A 20,706-nucleotide genomic window follows, 5' to 3' on the forward strand; every position below is an offset into this window, starting at 1 on the left:
TATTTATTAAAGTAGAGATTGATAAGTCTAGGGCATCAAAGGTTATGGGGAGAAGGCTGGGCAGATGGGTTGAGTGGGAAAATGGATTTAATGGCAGGGCAGGCTGAATGGGATAAATAGCCTATTTCTGATCCTATGGCTTATGGTCACAAGCCACCTTTTGAAGGAGGAGGACATCTCAGATGATCTGGAATGGAAAACCTCATCTTGGAAGCAGATTTGACAGAGACAGAGGAATTGTGGGAGTTGGTAGGTTTGTAGAAAATGTCTGTATAAAGTTTGTCTCCCGATGTGGAGAGAAAGGGGAGCATTGCCAGAGATGGACCCAATTAATTTGAAGTTAGAGTGAAAGTTAGCAGCAAAGTGAATAAAGTTTACAAGCTCATCGTAGGTGCATTAGGGCAGCACCAATATAGTCTGGGCACTTTTCAACTGGATGCCATTAATATCGATTTCTCCGGATTCCACTATACCACTCCTATTCTCCCTCTTCCCTATCCTTTCCCCCAGCTCTTCTTCACTCCCTTCTTTATCTTTGCTCTATAAAGTACACCGTGTGACCTGCTGAGTTTCTCCAGCATAGTGTTTTTACTTCAATCACTCTGTCGACAGACTTTAGTGTTTCACTGCCTCCTTACCCTTGAGGTTGTGTTTTGGATATCCTGTTGCACATTTGGTATGCACCAACCATCAGCAACTTTACACATGATTTGGAAGATCCAAAAGTAGAAATAATCTCCTCCCCATTAAAACAAAAATTTTGAAAAGGACTACCAGTGTATTAGTCAGACAATTTATAGTAATATCATGCACAAATTTAAAAAAAAACTAGATGGTTTGATAAAGGATGGTTTGACACAGGTGCATCTCAAGGATACGTGTTTAGCCCACTGCTCTACTCGCTTTGTACCCATGACTGGTGTGGCTTGGCACAATTCAAATGCCATATACACATTTACTGATGACACCACTGTTACCCAGACACTAATGAGTAAATCTACAGGAGAGAGACAGATTCGTTAGTTGAGTGGTGTCATCACAACAACCTTTCGCCCAATGTTAGCAAAACTATGGAAATGATTGTGGACTTCAGGAAAGGGAAACCAGGAGAACACAAACCAGTCCTCATCAAGAGGTCAGCAGAGGAGAGGATAAAGAATTTCAAATTTCTGAAGATCTATCCTGGGACAATCATGTTGATGCAATTATGAAGAAAGCTTGCCTGTGACTATATTTTGTTAGGAGTTTGAGATTTGATATGTCACCAAAGACTCTTGCAAATTTCTTAAGTGTACCGTGAAGACCATTCTGCCCTGTTGAAGCACTGGCTGGAATGGAAATGCCAATGCAGAACAAAAGACTACCAAGGGTTGTGAACTTAGCTAGTGCCATCATGGGCATTAGTCTTAAGGACATCTTTAAGAGGCTGTGGCTCAAGAAAGCAGGCTTGACCATGAACGACACTCAGCACCCAGGCCAGGACCTCTTCTCACTGTTACCATCAGAAAGGAGGTACAGGAGCCTCAAGACAAATGCCCAACATGACAAAAACATCTTTTTCCCCTCCACCATCAGATTTCAGAATGGACAATGAACCACAAACACTAACTCCATTTTTTCTCTCTTTTGCACTAATTATTTATTTTTAAACAATATTTACAGAAATGTAATTTATAGCACTTATGCACCTGTAATGTACAATACTGCTGCAAAACAACAAATTTCGTGACCTGTTTATGACAATAAATCTGATTCCAATTCTGATTCGGTTGTGAACAAATTAGCTGCCATGTTTCAGATTTTAAGGCAATGACTAATTTTGCAGATTGTAAAGTGATTTCAAATGCCCATAAATTTTGACTGGAATGCAAAAAAAACCCACATATATTATTTTATATAATTTAGAGCCACAAATTGTTAATCACCCATTTTTTTTTTAAACAACTGGAGAAAGCAAAGTTTCTTTTTAAATTGACTTCACTCAACAAGGGAACAGCAATAAGACCAATTAATTATTTAATCTTTTAAAATGGATGCCTCAATGTTTCACTCAATGTGATTGATCCAGGCAGAAGACTATATTACTGAAAGAGGAAAACAACATTCCACATGGAAAATAGCCTTTAGAAAACAGGAGAGCTGTCAATTTTAATTCTGCAAAATCTGTCAATCATAATCTCCACTAAAAAAAAACACTGTTCAGCCTTGCACTACGCTTGCCAGCGGTCAGTTCTGAGTGATCTGTATATCCAAGTTACGCTAGCCAAGCGTGTCATACATGTCACAGTGCAGTCAGATGTATCAGCTAAATTGCTCAGTTGGATTGCTCCTCTCATCAGTTCTGTCAGCAGTGCTCTCATTTCACAGGCACTAACAGTGCATAAATAGCTTCGGCAGGCACTGATGAGGATCACATAACTGATGGACAGTGAGGTCGGCCTCAAAGAACCCATCAACAGTCAATGAGATGCTGAATCACTGGAGGACGTGTCCAAATCTGCTTGCAATTTGAGAAAACATCTGCTGAGAAACTTGTGTATGCATCACATGCACCAATCACCAGACATGCACTGAATAAATATAATTAAATAACTTTTTAAATATCATGGGTGAACTTGTATTGCAATTTCAGTGTTATGGCAAGATCATTTCTAATTATAATATGAAATATTTTTACTTGGATCCTTTAAATTTAAATGCTTTTGTGGAGGAGTGATGGTGTCTACACATTTACATTTAGCATCTGGAAGTGCATGTAGCAGTCACTCTCTTGGGCAAGAGGATTGATGTCTCAGCATCAAAACAAAACAGTACTAACTGGATGGAACACATACAAAGATTTGCAGGTACAGGCTTGTATACACGACAGAACTCCTTAAAATGCAATAAATTTCATGGGATCAAGATAGAATAAGGAAGTAAAATTTCTTAGAATCTTATTCTCTTCTATCACTTTCCTATGCAATAACAGATCATGTCCCAGCAATCTGAGAACAAAGTGTTTCACCAAATTAATTTACCACCTCCAAGCAGTTCTTATTTACCAACCTCCTTTCATTAGCCAAACTACTAGCTAATTGATCGCTGCAAAATTACCAAAGTAAAAATTAAAAGTTGAAATGAAGATTCCAGCCATCTTCAAATAAATGAGACTACAACTAAGTTGACAATGTAAAATAACAAGCAAAACCAAACTGGCAGTGAATATTTTAAATTCAATTTTTCAAAGGCACGAGATAATAAAATAAAACTGAGAACTTTATTCTAACACTAAGTTAAATTGTGTTATATTACCCAAATTTGCTTTTTATGAATTCTTCAAATGAAATCTCATTGTGATCTCAGCATCACAATGAACAAAAGTGGGGAAACCACACATTTAATGTTTAATTGCAAAAGCTAAGAATGGATATAGTCTGGAATATTTTCGATCTGTACTTAACATTTATATGGTGGTAAATAAATTGTAGTATCATCCATACAATCAGTTGAGTTAATGATAAAAATAAAACTTTGGGTGTGGACTGAAATAAGAGGCAAGAAATTTTAGTGACATAACGAAATAGTTTTTATTTTAGATAAGATATGGAGTTAAATGTTCAGTGTGGAGCCAAAAGTTGGAAACCAGGGGCAATGGAATCATCAGATAGAAATAGGTCCAAACCATGACTTTTAGTTGCCTCAAATATAACTGAAACAAGTTGCAGCTCATCCAGGTTTAAGTTTAATCCATTCGCACTAGCATTACAAATGGTGGTAAGGTGGAGGTGAGTGACAGAAAAGTAGAACTGGTTCTTAAAAGCATACACTTGGGATCTGATAGCAGAGCTTTAACTAATTGCTATGGGGTAGCAATTAGAGGAGGAGGTAAAAGACCAGGAATGAGGTGCAAGCACTTCTGGAAAACTTCTGGATGAATTGTAAAAGTAAAATACAATTACTAATTACAAGGCAAGAGCAGTCTTTCTCAGCTTTGATAAGTGAGGACTGACTTTGGAGTGTGATGGCATAGTCAACCCTGTCTATTTTGATTATAGACTCATTTGTATTATTGATTAGGCTTTTTATTGCTGAGACACTAATGAAAAATGTATTGAGAGGTACAAACATGGAGTTACAGAAAATATAAGTACTGATTTATTCATCATTTAAATTTTTTAATTGAGTATAGGATTTTCAACATTAAATTTTCACTATTTCTTAACTGTGAATTTTTTCTCAACTAAAATGGAGCTCACTGATAAAGATTTCCAGGAATTTTGCTGAAAATCCATTAAAGGTGCAGTTTTTTTTAAAAAAATATTCTGCGAAAGAGTTCCCTTCCACTTCTTTAAAATAGAGTAATGGGATTTTTCACTTCCCAAGGGGACTTGTGTTGAAATGTGCAGCTCATCACATAGTACAAATTCTCTCAGCACTTAGTGTGCCAGCCGTAGACATTGCCTTTTTTAATGTCCAGTGCAGAATTTGAAACATCAACCTTTGACCTAGCACCAAGAGTATTACCAGAGCCTCCATTACAGCTGACTACCGAAAATAAAGAAAGAACATCTGGATATTGGGATAATTTAAGATTGGCCCACAACACTGAAATTGTAATTTCTGCTCTCCCAGATTCTGCCTCATTTATCAAGTGAAGTACACCTCATGTAGCAGCAAGAAATGCTGACTATTAAAACCTGGAGTTAAACTCAGCTGTTTTTGAAATAAGATGATTTTCCCTACTTCAAGCAGCTAACATTGGTGAAGCGATAAAATATGCTTGCTATTCCAGATGCCAAGTGTAGACATCAGGGTACAGCACAATGTCACTTAAAAATTAAAAACTTAAAAATTACGCACGCACGCACGCACGCACGCACGCACGCACGCACGCACGCACGCACGCACGCACGCACGCACGCACGCACGCACGCACGCACGCACGCACGCACGCACGCACGCACGCACGCACGCACGCACGCACGCACGCACGCACGCACGCACGCACGCACGCACGCACGCACGCACGCACGCACGCACGCACGCACGCACGCACGCACGCACGCACGCACGCACGCACGCACGCACGCACGCACGCACGCACGCACGCACGCACGCACGCACGCACGCACGCACGCACGCACGCACGCACGCACGCACGCACGCACGCACGCACGCACGCACGCACGCACGCACGCACGCACGCACGCACGCACGCACGCACGCACGCACGCACGCACGCACGCACGCACGCACGCACGCACGCACGCACGCACGCACGCACGCACGCACGCACGCACGCACGCACGCACGCACGCACGCACGCACGCACGCACGCACGCACGCACGCACGCACGCACGCACGCACGCACGCACGCACGCACGCACGCACGCACGCACGCACGCACGCACGCACGCACGCACGCACGCACGCACGCACGCACGCACGCACGCACGCACGCACGCACGCACGCACGCACGCACGCACGCACGCACGCACGCACGCACGCACGCACGCACGCACGCACGCACGCACGCACGCACGCACGCACGCACGCACGCACGCACGCACGCACGCACGCACGCACGCACGCACGCACGCACGCACGCACGCACGCACGCACGCACGCACGCACGCACCTTTATGTTTTAATTCCTGAAATATAGACTAAAGAATAATTTTGAGATTGTGATTTACAGAAGTTTAAAAATTATTGCTGAAGGACATGGAACAGTACAGCACAAAAACTGGCCCTTCAGCCCACAATGTGTACTCTGAAAATGATGTCAAATTGAACTAAACCCTAACCCTCTACTCCTTGCATATTCAGATGTTTATTCAGAAGCTGCTTAAATGCCACAATCATAACAGCTTCCATCACAACCTCCTGGCAGCCCTTTTCAGGCACCTGCTACTCTCTCCTTTAAACTCTCCCCCCACCCCACCTTAAAAACTTGCTCTGGCTTGCAAAATTTTTACCCCGGGGAAAAAATTCTGATTATCTATTCTAACAATGTCTCTCACAATTTTATACACTTCTATCAAGTCTCTACTCAGCCTTTGATGCTCCAGAGAAAATAACCCCAGTTTGTCCAAGCTCTCCTTTTTGCTCACATCCTCTGATCCCAGTAAATCTCTAGTGTACCCTCTTCCAAAGCCTCCACATCCTTCCAGTAAAGAGTAACCAGAATTGCACAGCATACTCTTAGTGCAGCCTAACCAGAAAGAAGTAAATTTTAATCACTGGTAAGAGTGACTAAATAAGAGAGACTAAATAAGAGAATAGAACCTTAGAACTTGCGCGAGATCATTCAGGAAAGAAGCTGGGAATTTGGTTAAAGTATGCCTGAAGATGCACCATGAAGGTAAGGCACAGTATAGATTACCTGCAATCTCAGTGAAAGCCAGAACAGACTGAAGTGGCTTGCTGAAAGATCCATTGTGCACACATTCAGAGCATTGCACTGAATTCCATTGATACTTTCTCAATTAATGGTTAATCTGAATCACTTGCAGTGGTTATATATTTGTTACAAACCTCCTTATTTTTGATTGTTCAACAGTTTGGTATATCAGTGGGACCAAATGCAGATTGGGTGACCAATTTGTCAAGCACCTGCGTTCAGTCCATAGGAAGCTGCAATTTTGAGATGGCAGCCATTCCCGTCTGTCTTTGGCCTCATCCAGTTCCAAGATACCAAATTCAAACTTCAGGAACAAACATATCATATTCTACTCAAACAGCCTAAACCCAAATGGCATGAACATTGAATGATCCAATTTCAACAGCCCCCACTTTCATCCAGTTCCACTGGTTCTCCCAAACCTGTTCACATCTCCACCCAGTGTGGTCTCCTACCCTACCTGTCCCTCCCTCCTCTCTACAGCTTTCATTTGTCCAATATCATTAGTATCTTTTAGGCTCCCTCCTTATGCTTGCTGTCTCCTCTTCCCACATTAGTTGACTATTCATTTCTCTGAATGGATCCTCCTTGGCTGACCAGATTTTCACTACTTAAGATCCCAGCATCTGTAGTGTTCTCAACAGTTTAATCAATTATGTTAGCAATTATAACTTAATCAATACAGTGATGGTAAAATAAAGCAAACAGTTCATTTCATATATTCGCACTAAAAAGTTATTATTACTGTTATTTCATGTGACTTCCAGAATAATAGAAGTGGGAGAACACAATTGTCCCTGATGACGACAACTGCAAAAAGTGCATCCAGCTGCATCTCCTTACAGACCGAGTTAGCGAAGTGGATGAACTCCAAATCATTCAGGAGGCAGAGAAGGTGATAGATAGAAGTTATAAGGGAGACAGTCACATCCAAAGAACGTTAGGAGAGGGAAGGGGATAGGCAGTCTGTGAAGAGCACCCCTGTGGCCATTCCCCTCAACAATTTAAGAATGTCAGGGCTGTATGTAATATCATGTATGTACCCTGACAATAAATCTGAATTCTGAACCATTGTGGATACTGATAGGGACCATCTACCAGGGACAAGTCACAGTGGTCAGGTCTCTGGTACAGAGTCTGACCCTTCGGCTAAGAAGGGAAGGGGAGGAGGAGAGAGTTATAATGATTTGGGATTTATTAGGCGAATAGACAGGAGGTTCTGTGAACAAGATCAGGACTCTAGAATGGTGTGTTGCCTCCTCAGGTGCCAGGATCAGAGACATCTCCGATCAAGTCCACAACATTCTCAAGCAGGATGGAGAGCAGCCAGATGTTGTGAATCACGTTGGTACCAATGTCATAGATGAGGTCCTGAAGAGGTAATACAGGGAGTTAGGAAGGAAGATGAGAAGCAGGGTATCAAGGCTAGTAATCTTGGGATTGGTGCCTGTGCCATGTGCTAGTGAGGTTAAGAATAGGATGTAGTGGCAGATAAATGTTCAGTTGAAGAGTTGGTGGAGGGAGAAGGGGTTCAGATTTATGGATCATTGGAATCTCTTCAGGGAAGCTATGACTTACACAAAAAGAATGAACTCCACCTGAACTGACTAATATCCTGGTGGGCAGGTTTACTCAAACTGTTGGGGAAGAGTTTTAACTCATTTGGCAGAGGGATAGGAACCAGAATGTGAGGGCAGATAATAGAGCAGAAGGAGACATGGGTTTGTGAGGAAGGACAGGCAGGAGAAGAAGCATAAATGTAGTTAGTGGATGGTTTGAAATGTGTTAATTTCAATACGAGAGGTTTTTTTAGTAGGCATACATGGGTCGTCACAAGGGACTGTACTATACCTTAATATTCTATGTTCTATGAACTAGTTGGACCAGAATCTTATACTTCTAATGACTACCATATTCCAATAATAGTTGTTACCATTTAGTAAAGCAATGGTAATACTACTCATCTGCAAAGAGTAGTTCACGAACTACTCTTTGCAGATGATGCTGCTTTAGTTGCCCATTCAGAGCCAGCTCTTCAGCGCTTGACGTCCTGCTTTGCGGAAACTGCCAAAATGTTTGGCCTGGAAGTCAGCCTGAAGAAAACTGAGGTCCTCCATCAGCCCCCCCACATCTCCATCGGGCACACAAAACTCAAAACGGTCAACCAGTTTACCTATCTCGGCTGCACCATTTCATCAGATGCAAGGATCGACAATGAGATAGACAACAGACTCGCCAAGGCAAATAGCGCCTTTGGAAGACTACACAAAAGAGTCTGGAAAAACAACCAACTGAAAAACCTCACAAAGATAAGCGTATACAGAGCCGTTGTCATACCCACACTCCTGTTCGGCTCCGAATCATGGGTCCTCTACCGGCACCACCTACGGCTCCTAGAACGCTTCCACCAGCGTTGTCTCCGCTCCATCCTCAACATCCATTGGAGCGCTTACACCCCTAACGTCGAAGTACTCGAGATGGCAGAGGTCGACAGCATCGAGTCCACGCTTATGAAGATCCAGCTGCGCTGGATGGGTCACGTCTCCAGAATGGAGGACCATCGCCTTCCCAAGATCGTATTATATGGCGAGCTCTCCACTGGTCACTGTGACAGAGGTGCACCAAAGAAAAGGTACAAGGACTGCCTAAAGAAATCTCTTGGTGCCTGCCACATTGACCACCGCCAGTGGGCTGATAACGCCTCAAACCGTGCATCTTGGCGCCTCACAGTTTGGCGGGCAGCAACCTCCTTTGAAGAAGACCGCAGAGCCCACCTCACTGACAAAAGGCAAAGGAGGAAAAACCCAACACCCAACCCCAACCAACCAATTTTCCCTTGCAACCGCTGCAATCGTGTCTGCCTGTCCCGCATCGGACTTGTCAGCCACAAACGAGCCTGCAGCTGACGTGGACTTTTTACCCCCTCCATAAATCTTCGTCCGCGAAGCCAAGCCAAAGAAATACTACTTTTGTCAGATAAATGATTATCATGAAGGTAATCTACTGGGATGTGAGTTCAGGCAAGGTTACAGATATAGCTGTAATGGAAAAAAAGTGATGGAGTCATAGAAAGAATGACTAAAGTTAAACTGTCCCATTTTTATTCAGATATGAATCCTTTGTGACAAACAGGTGATGACTCTTTAGTTCATATGTTCTGGACCTGCCCTAGTTTAGAAAAATTTTGGAAAGATGTTTTTCAAACTCTTATCGAGTTTGAATTTAAAATTGGATCCTTGTCCTTTAATTGCTCTTTTTGGAATATCTCATGAGGACGATGCATTACTGACTTCCACTCAGAGTCAAATTGTATCTTTTACTTTGTTCATATTCATAGCAAGATGTGCAAGTTTGATAAAATGGAAAGATAATACCGCGCCTACACATGAACAATGGCTAAACAATATTAGGTCTTGCTTAAATTTAGAAAAAAATAGATATCCTATCAAGGATTCAAATATTAAATTTCAAAAGACATTTGGCTTATTTATTGACTACTATCATAATCTCAAGATATAGTGTTGTTCCAGAATTTTGGTGATGTCTCTCTCCAAGAAAGTGTTATTTGATTCATATATGTCAATTTCAACCTTGCTTAGAGGAAGGGGTTTTGAAATTTTAAACTTTTTTTTCTTTTCTTTTTTTTCTGTTTTTGTTTGTTTTTATTGCTTTATTTTATTATTAAGAAGGTGCTCTGGATTCCTTAATTATGATCATATTTGCAAGTTTTTTCCAATATTGTGGCACATTGTATAATTGTACCGTTCAATTGTTTATACTTTAAATATCAATAAAAATTTTAGAAAGAAATAAAATCATAATGCACAATTTAAAAAAAATCAAATAACGAAGATGAAATTTGGTATATTCAGCCATAAAAATGAAATTATCAGGCCACGTTTATTATCTATTTACTTTATTAATCTATATATCTATATGTTTTTACTGTTTTGGAAATTCTAAACCAAGGGATCCTAATACTGAAGCAATGCTGTCAAAGACCTTGCTTTGAGGATCAACCAAATAACTAGGGTTTGTTGTAAATGACCCAAAAAAAAAGAAAATCCATGCCATGATCAAAAGAATGTAATATTTGAAAACAGCTTTGCTCTTAATTTTTCCACAACAAAATGATCTGATCGGCAAAAACACACCAAGTTTATTTTATTTCACACTAGTTATTAACCTAGGGCGTGCAAATTGAGTCTTATCTTGTATATCTAAAGCAGTCAATAGTAAATATGTAAATAAAAACTGACATATATAAAGGTTGCCATCAATGGACATGTTGAAGAATGCAACATGATATTTCTTGGAAAGAGATGCATAAAATCTGAACTTCAGATCAAAATACCAAAGACCTATGGATGGCAGAAATCTGAAATAAAAACAATTAAAGCTGAAAATACCCAGTCAAGATAACATTTCAGTTAACAATTTTCATCTTATTTTGTCAGATCAATATACTGTAGTTTAGCTATAGAATGCCAGATAAGAGTGCAATTTCAAATCTATCAAATTATTCCCATCTCTGGTGTCCTTTAAGCAAAAACAAAATGGGCTTAGGTGGTGGGATTGTGGTCATGGGACTTTTATGCATTCATCCTTCATTTATTTTTGTATGACTGATTAATTATTGAAAAATACATTTTATTTTCTGACTCTGGAAATAGCACATTACCACATGGCACAAAGGCACAATCATCCAACATTTTGGATTCTGCAGAATAAATTGGTGTAGTGAATGGGGAAGGGAAGAGAATAGAATCATAATAATAAATTAAAATTATCGCGAAACGGTAGAAGTTTGAATATCTAATATTGCATTGATAACTTGAAGATTTATATAAATGATACATAATTTTAAACAGTCTTTGAAAACAGAAGTTACCGTTGTGGCAATTTAGTTACAGTAAAATCAGAATCAGGATTATTGTCATGAAAGTGTAATGAAATTTGTTTTGTGGCAGCCATATGGTGCAGAACATAGTGCAAAAATTGCTATAAAATCACATGTAAATACAAGATTTTAAAAAATTTAAAAAGTAGCGCAAAAAAGAGAAAAAGTGAGTTCCTTGTCCATTCAGAAATCTGATGGTTGAGGTTAAGAAGCTGTATTTGTAACTGTGAGTGTGTGACTTCAGGCTCCTGTATCTCTTCCCTGAGAATAGCAATCAGAAAAGGGCATGGCCTGGGTGCTGAAGGTCCTTAATGATGGAGGTTGAGGCACTGCCTCGTAAAAATGTCATTAATGGAGGGAAGACTAATGTGCCTGATGGTGCTGGCCTTGTTTACAACCCTCTGTAGTCTATTCCTGCCCTGTGCATTGGCAATTCCATACCAGACAGTGATGCAACCACTCAGAAGACTTTTCATTGTGTACCTATAGGAAGTTTTTCGTGACATACCAAATTTCCTCAAAACTCCTTATGAAATATAGCCACTGACGAAGCTACTTCATGATTGCATCGACATGATCGTCCCAGGTCTTCAGAGATGTTAACACCCAAGAATCTGAAGTCTCTTACCCTCTCCATTGTTGACCCTTCGATGAGGACTAGTTTGTGTTCTCCTTGCTTTCCCTTCCTGAAGTTCACAATTAATTCTTACATTTTACTGATGGTGAGGTTGTTATTGTGACACCTCTCAACTAGCTCACTCCCATACGCTTCCTCATTGCCATCTGTGATTCTGCCAACTGTGGTGTCATCGGCAAATGTGTAGATGGCATTTGAATTGTGCCTCGCCACACAGCAGTGTGTGTAGAGAGTAGAGCCATAGGCTAAGCATACAGCCTGTGCTGATTATCAGTGAGGAAATGTTATTTCCGATCCGTGTTGAATATTGTCTTCGATGAGGAAGTCAAGGATTCCAGTTGCAGAGAGAGGTACAAAGGCCCAAGTTGTGAAGCTTGCTAACCCAAAGGGATGATGGTGTTGAAAGATGAGTTATATTTGAGGAAAAGCAGCCTGATTTAGATATTGCTATTGTCCAGGGCTGAGTGGAGAGCCAGTGAGATTGTATCTACTGTGGAATGATTGCGGTGGTAAGTAAAATAAGAACTGGAAGTACATATACAAAATATTTGTTAGGAATACAAATCTTAAATATTAACAGCAAATGTAAATATTGTGGCAGCTAATTTATAATTTCAATTTGGTTGAAAAAAATCCAAGATCCTGTCTAAATGATTCTTGACTAACTTTAATTACTTCTGTTGGGATTTTTGTTCAGGTGAAAAATCTGTTAAATCAGAAGCAGTCTGCATCTGAAAGATTATAGAAGAACATTAAAAGAGCCTCGATAGCAAATAAAAAAAATATAATCTGAAATGTTTAAATGGTTTCATGTTCTTTATAAGACTTACGGTTCTGTAAAACTATGACCCACAGACAATTTGCTCATTGGAACACATTATAATCCCTCTGTCTCATTACAAACACTGAGCAATGTCAGCAAATGAGCACAAGACACAAGCGTTCTTCCTCCTGGGTTTGCAGAAGGGCAAAGAGGATCAAAGGCATTCGGATCAAAGTGAATACAGTGCTAATTAAACTGCAGCAGATGACGAAAAGAACTTGTCACATGTAACACTTGCACGAGGGATGGTCCTATTAGAAATGCAGAATGAGCACCATGGTAGGTTACATCGGCAAGTACAAATTTCTTCTTTCAATATGCCATGAAACTTGTGACAGTTTCTCTAATTATATGCAATACCAGGCAGAAAAGGACAAAAGTCAGGAAGGTGAAAATCATTCTCCTTTTCTCAGATACTGAGCCCTAGATTTGAAGCCATTTCTGTCTGTACGCTGTTCAGCTTCAACAAAGGTTAATAGCAATTAAATGCAGCAAACTAGATAAAATGAGAAACAGATCATGATATTGCTACACTCATTGTGAACAAAATTCCAAACAATGGTGCTCGAAAATGCGAAATTTGCCTACAGCACAAAATATTGCCACTGAAAAATAAATTTTTGCTCATAATTTCTTCCAATCTTCAAAAAATTATTTAAAATATATAGCAATTAAATTTAAATACAATTAAAAGAACTAATGATATGCTCTTAATTGGGTCTGTAACTGGAGATGTTAATTATTATTCATCTGCATTAACATTGTGATCAGTTCAACTGCTTCTGACAAATGCAAATATTATCCTTGGACTTTTCCAGCTTCAACAACTTCCAACCTCCAGAGTTCACACAAAATTCTCCTATCCTTATCTTAATTCAAACTAATCATCTCCTCAGTCAATCCTTTGGGATCAACAATAACTTGTACCAGTTTTGTGGGTTCTGAGGTGACTAACAAGGCCAATATTGGAAGCAGATTTTCCCATCGGATGGACAGGAGATGCTTTTACCATGGCGAAGTGAAAAATATCTGGGTTTGGCTGTGAAAACATTCATTGAACTAATTATTATGTAACAGCATAATAAATCCCAAAAATGTTTGCATGGTCAAACTGAAACACTTAATTTTCCACTTAAGATACACCAAAAAAAACAATTTCAACACAATAAAGATAAAAGCTAATGCAGCACAGATATTAAATATATATATATTTATAAAAAAAAACATTGCACAGCAGTTAAATGGTCAATGCATTAATTGTATTAATAATCGTAACTTGCATTTTCTTATATTCTTAGATATGAAAAACTAACAATTGAAACGTACTTGTAAATTATTCAACTTTGTTAATGAACAGAGCCAGTCATGGTGCCACTAATAGCATACAAAAATAACAACATGCTAAACCCCTTTTTTTTTTTGGCAGTAAACTGATCATAATTTCCTTGAAAAGCAAATGGAACTTACATTAATAAGCTCATCAGGGTCCTCAAGCCCATCTGGTCGACTGAAATTACGAGAAGGTTGGCTGCAGACTACGGTAGTCTTCATTCCCCATGGAGGGATGCCTGTTGATACTTTAAGATCATCAGAACGAAGTGCTCCAGCTGCTCCATCTGAACCTAAATAACAGGAAAAAGGTTAATTTGTCAAAAGTGACAAAAATGGATGATATTTTAGTGGTGAAACCCAAAAGTCTGCATACGCTGTGATTGTAGTAAAAACAAACCAAAACTTCAGCTGGTCTTGTCAGCTTCTATAGGAGACAAAGATATATTGCCAACATTTCGGGCCTCAGCCTTTCTTCAAGGAATAAGCCAGAAGCAGGAAATCTCAGAATTCGGACAATGCTCGCTAGGGGAGGAATCCAGGACAAAAAGGTGTTAATTGGATATGGTAAGGGACAAAGTAAGAATGTATTATGTTTGTGTGAAATAAGACAGAATGGAGAGACAGAGATAGGGAAAAGCGACATGGGGATGATGGAGGGGGGAGGTTTTCGAAAGCCAGAGAAGCCGATATTAATGCCATCTGGTTACAGGATTCCCAGTGGGAAGATGAGGTGTTGTTCCTCCAATTTGCAGGTGGTCTCAGACTGGCAGTGCATAAGATGATGGGCAAATGGGATAGAGAATTGAAACTGGTGGCCACTGGAAGATCCATGATATTGCAGCAGACAAAGCCGAGATGTTTAACAAAGCCTGTGTCCAGTCTATCCAGTGTAGAGAAAACTGCAATGGGAGCACCACATACAGTCGATAACCCTTGCAGATTCACGTGAAATGTTGATTCACTTGGAAGGACTGGTTTGGGCCCTGAATGGTGGTCAGCAAGAAGGTGTGGGCGCAAGTGGAGCATCTCCTGAGGTCATAGGGTATCAAGTTTATAAATTGTTTCATGTTGATCTGTTATCAAACGATGAGGGCACCAACCTCTTCCAAGCTCAGCATAAGGATTTCCAAGCAGTAGTCCAGGATGTTTAATGGGTATGAGCAGAGGCTCCAAAGAATATGGATTTGGATATAGATGCATTTCTTGGCCATCCTGGGGTTTTGAACTTTGTGAATCCTCCTCTGCAGGAACCCTTTCACTATCATGCTTGTTTGCTTCTTGTGAAAATTCCTACAGAGAGAACACAGATACATTCAGTATACATCCAAAGCCAAAGTAAGTGTAATAAAGCTACAAACTTTTTATTTATACAGCCAGGTCACATCTAGAGAATGAACTTCAAAATTAGGTACTCAATTTGTTCCCTCTAAGTTTATTTTAAAATAAAAGGCAATATTTTAATAATAGTGCCTCCACCTCCCTACACTTCATCTTCTGCCGGATCCATGTCTTCAACTGTTGGTTCTACAATCACCTGGTGTCAATTTCACTACATTCAATTTTACAAAATGCATTATATTTACTACATAAAAATGAGATATTCAGCAGCCTAGATGATACGTTTTTCTTCAGTTTATACACCAAGTTTTGATGAGAATGCGCAACTGTCAATGAGAGAAAAAATGCGTCATGAAATTACTTGCACTCACTTTCACGTTTATCTATAAAGCTTTTACATGATTCAAAGAAAGATTACTTACTAGCTTAAAACTTTTTCTCCCCCCTTCGATCCACAAATGCCATGTGAGCTTTTAATTTTCCCAAACTTTTGTCCTTATTTAAGATTTTACATTGTAATTATAGTACCTCAGTACTGTGAAAACGAGCAGTATAAAATTGAAGCACTTGCCTCATTCAGCTCTTCCAGCATTTCTTTTTCTCTGTCAACTTTTGCCAATTTTGATTTGAGTCCCTTTATATCCTGCTCTTTCTCCGAGAGAAGAACCTAGAAGAAACAGTTCACTGGAAAAATGATATTGTCTCTGCTTCAACTTATTACTTAATCACAGAAATGGTGCCAAATGCTTATAACTGTATAAGATAACGAGGACAAGTGATACCACTGTCAATCTCATTTGTCACAATATGGTGGGTTTAAGTCTTCCTTCAATGCTTGACTTTAACCCTATATCATGACTCTCAATACAGCCAGGAAAAAAATTATTTAACAATAATGAAGACATTAATATTAAACAACTTTACATGCAAATCAGCAGTAATTTCCAATAACCTAAAAAGCACAATTGAATGTGGAAATAGCTGTCCAAAATGCCCTTGTTTTCCCAAAGTTATACATGAATTTCTCCATCCACTTATAATGAAAGGTGTAAAATTCCTTCACTGATCCACAGACTAAATTCACCAAAAAGTAAGGATATGTCCATTCCAGCACAAATGGTTTAATGACTGCGCAAAATTACTTCATTTTGTGTCTGCTCCTTCCTCCCACCCCCTCAAAAGCCGCAAACAGCATTCGTAACCAGTGATTTTACTCCTCTAACAACCATCTTTCAAATAATTATGGTATGTGACTTCAAAGCTAGATTTAGATACAAGCAAAATAAAAATCAATTATGTTTGGAAAAAAAAAGCCCATCTTTGAAATGCACTTTTTTGAGAAAAGTATGGCATTTTGTCAACATTTTAATTTTAAAAACAGTCCAAACCATAATTTTAAGTGAAAGTGACTACATAACTTTCTGGGCAGATTCAGAATTAAGTTGAAAATACAATTCAGCACATTCTTTCATTTCTCCTTCAATCTGTACATTTTCATTACTCTACTGAGGTCAGCAAGGCATTTAAGTTCATTTTTGTCCAAACTTCTTGGAAAGAACACAGGTTAGAGGCATTCAAGTCAGAAGATCCGGCCCTTTACAAGAAATCCAAATACAATCTATATAAAGCAATCAGTGAAGCCAAGAGCCAGTGATGTACCAGACTCTAGTCTCATGAGAACATCACAGCACCCAGCAACTATGGCCGAGCAGCATACTATGCAGCAGTGCAAAACTCCTCAATGAGCTCATTATGTTCTATGCTCACTACAAACACCAGCAAGGAGGCGTCATCAATGTCAACTACGACATGCGCTCGTGCACCGATAGTTCGGTGGCTGATGTCAAGACCACCACTATACCAAAAATCAAAGAAAAGCACTAGAACGAGCCTAAATGATGAATGACTGATGGATTTGACACCCACCATTAAGAAGTGCTTTGAGAACCTGATCATAGCTCACATTAACTTTAGCCTACCAGCCACTACAATTTGATAATCATCCAATGGATTCACAGCAGAATGATTTCCCTGGTCATGCACTCCGCGCTGGAACATCTGGCTACTGAGGTTATACTGTTCATTGACTGCAACTCTGCCTTCAACACCACATTGACATGAAGGTCAAGAAAGCACACCAAAGCCTCTACTGTACTTGGAGACCAAAGAGGTTCAGCATCCCCATATCCCTCCACAACTTGGACCAACAAAAACCTATTTGCTAGACGCATTGCATCAAGCTGCTATGTTCAAGACTAGCAGACTGTGCAGAAGGTAGCGAGTGAATGCAGTTCCGAATCAGAATCCAGTTTATTTCCATGAACATGGATCATGAAATTTGTTTTACAGCAGTGTCTGGTGCATTACAGGAGCAACATTGCTCCAAATTACAATTCTGTAAATACAGGAATTAAAAAAATTAATTAGTGCAAAAAGAGAAAAAGCGAGGTAGTACCTATAGATTCATTATCTGATCAGAAATCTGATGGTGGAGGGGAAGAAGCTGTTTTTGTAATGTTGATTGTGCATATTCAGGCTCCTGTATCTCTGTCCTGATGGTAGCTGTGAGAAAAGGGCAGGGCCTAGGTGGTGATAGAGGCTGCTTTCTTGAGATACTGTCTTTAAAAATGTCCTTAATGGAGTGAAGACTAATGCTCATGAAGGTACCAGCCGAGTTTACAACTTCTTGAACCTTTTCCTTTCCTGATCATTGGTACCTCCATACCAATGATGCCACCAGTCAAAATTCTCTCCAGGATAAACCTGTAGAAAACGGCACAAGTTTTTGGTGACCTACCAAATCTCCTCAAACTCCTGATTAAATAGATCCACTGGCATACCTTCTTCATGATTGCACTGACGTGATGGCATCAGGGTAGATCTTCAGATATACTGACACCAAAAAAAATTGAAATTCCTTATGCTCTCCACTGCTGACCCCTTGAAGATTGGTTTGTTCTCCTGGTTTTCCTTTCCTGAAGTCCACAATTATTTCCTTACTTTTGCTAATGTGAGTACAAGGTTATTGCTGTGACACCACTCAAATAGGTGATCTATCCCACTCTTGTACATTTCCTCATTGCAGTATGTTATTCTGTCGACAACCGTGGTGTCGTCAGCAAATTTGAATACGGCATTTGAATTGTGCCTTGCCACAGTCATGGATGTAGAGAGAGTAAAGCAGTGGGCTAAACACGCATTCTTGAGATGTGCCTGTGATGATTGTCAGTGAGATGATGTTACCAATTTGCGCGGACTGTGATCTTCCGACGTAGAAGTCAAGGATCAAGTTGTGGGACCTCACGAAAACTTCCCTCCCCTTCATGGACCCCAAACGTTTTCTTTTCATTCACATACCACCTTAAGTCATCCCTAAACCATAGGTGCTCTGTGATTAGTAAAGGAAGATTAGTAAAGGTATGTGAGTGGAAAGTAAGTTTGAAAACCACTGGTCTAAACCCAATTGTAAGTGAAATATTTTGCTTGAAAAAAATTGTCATTGGCCCATTTTCTTTGGAGTTATGAAACCATGCACATAACGAGTCAATGAGATACAATTAAAGCAGTGGTTTTCAAACTTTTTCTTTCCGTTCATATACCATTTTAAGTAATCCCTTATTAATCAGAGAGGAGAAAATGTTTGAAAAGTGCACTCTTCACAATCTTGAAAAGACAGCCTACATACTGAAGGATTTAACACATCCCTAACAGACTCTCAGTCTTTTCCCTCCCATTGGTGAAAAGGCAGGATGAAACTGCATGCCAACTGACTTTATTTTCTTCTCGATTGCCATCAGGATACTCAATGAAACCCACAACAATGTCATCATTTTGGCCTTGATTAGTATTAGAATATTTTCATTTTAAATTTGTACTCTCATTGTGCTCATGACTTACACAACTACATGCATATCAGAGTTGACCTGTTAGACTACTCTGAACAGGCTTTTGACATACAATGTGCAGCTTGCAGAAAGATGTTGGATGAGATAGGAATCATACGAGCTAATGCTCACAATGGTAGTTTTAGTAGGCATGGCTTGTGTTTGAAAATATTTGGTTTGCATACCTTATATATTCGTGTAACAATCATTACCATATAAAAGTCAAACCCCACCCCCCATTTTTGGCCCTGGCTGCCCACCCATGCGAATTCCTAACACCCCAATTGCCGTCTCTCACCTCAGCCCAGGCCATCCACCCTCAGGAGCTCCCAATGCCCTGACTGTGTACTCTTGCTGAGGTCCAGGCCACCCACCCTCCAGTATTCCTATCACCCTGAATAGGAACTCTTGTTTAGGCTCCAGCTGCCCGCCCATCCAAATTCCTGATACCCCGAGTGCAGACTTATCACCCATCTGAGCTCCCAACACCCCAAATGCAGTATGTGTACTTTTTGATTATTGAAAGTAATACAAATTAGTAGTTTAAAAACTACATTCAGGAACAATTATTATTACGCACATGTATTTTTTATGACTTGTATTACATTTTTTGAAACAAGATATTCATGCAAGAGTAAAAATGTGTATGTAATATTTTTTTCCTGTAGCTCTCAAACATCTGAAATTTATCATATGTAGCTCTAACAGTAAAGAAGAATCCTTCTTGCTGTATCAATATAATGTGACTAATAATCTTAAAGTCAAGGGAATTCTAAACCTGATGTGAATAGGGTGGGTCCATTTTTCCTGAAGTGTAGGAGATTGAGAGGTAAATAAAAGCATGAGATAGCCACTATTGGTTTCCCGTGGTAGCAGTGTCTAAAATTGCACTGCAAAGGTTTACAGTGAGAGAGATCAGGATTAAAGGAAATCTGAGGAATTAATTTTTTTTAAACAAAGAACAGTTGTTATCAGGAATAGACTGCCAAAGGGGAGGAGGTGGGAACATTCAAGAGGCATCTGGTCAGGTACTTGAATGAGAAGGTAACAGAGAAATATGGAATTAGTGCAAATAAGTTCAGACAAAAGGAATGATGGTCAGCATAGATATGGTGGGTCAAAGGGCATATTTATTTGCTGTACAAACGTATGACTAAAGAGGGAACTGCATAAATGAAGCATGCTTGAGCAAATGATAGGACAAAAGGAGAAGCAATGTATAAAATGAATATTTTCATTTGAGAAGACATGCAGAATCAGAGGGCTTTGCACTAATATAGTGGACTACGGATGTTTAAGGATTTAACATGATAACTTTTTACATTGGACATGTTGTAGATGTACAGAAAGTGATGAATGGACCTGATTAAGGCCAGAATCTGAGCAGCAGAGATTCATGTATTAA

General features: G+C 39.7%; 1 protein-coding gene across 12 annotated transcripts in view; it reads right to left on the bottom strand.

Moving 5' to 3' along the window:
• LOC138751597 (tax1-binding protein 1 homolog) overlaps positions 1-20,706 on the bottom strand; it is a 244,849-nt gene that overhangs the window by 103,555 nt on the left and 120,588 nt on the right. For all 12 annotated transcript variants that reach the window (XM_069914095.1, XM_069914096.1, XM_069914098.1 and 9 more), the window contains 3 exons: positions 15,989-16,084; positions 15,180-15,369; positions 14,215-14,369 (listed from right to left, as the gene is read on the bottom strand). In XM_069914095.1, the coding sequence (XP_069770196.1) occupies positions 14,215-14,369; positions 15,180-15,369; positions 15,989-16,084 (441 nt within the window). The remainder of the gene's footprint in view (positions 1-14,214; positions 14,370-15,179; positions 15,370-15,988; positions 16,085-20,706) is intronic.

Source organism: Narcine bancroftii, chromosome 1 (assembly GCF_036971445.1).
Source record: "Narcine bancroftii isolate sNarBan1 chromosome 1, sNarBan1.hap1, whole genome shotgun sequence".
Lineage (NCBI taxonomy): Eukaryota > Metazoa > Chordata > Chondrichthyes > Torpediniformes > Narcinidae > Narcine > Narcine bancroftii.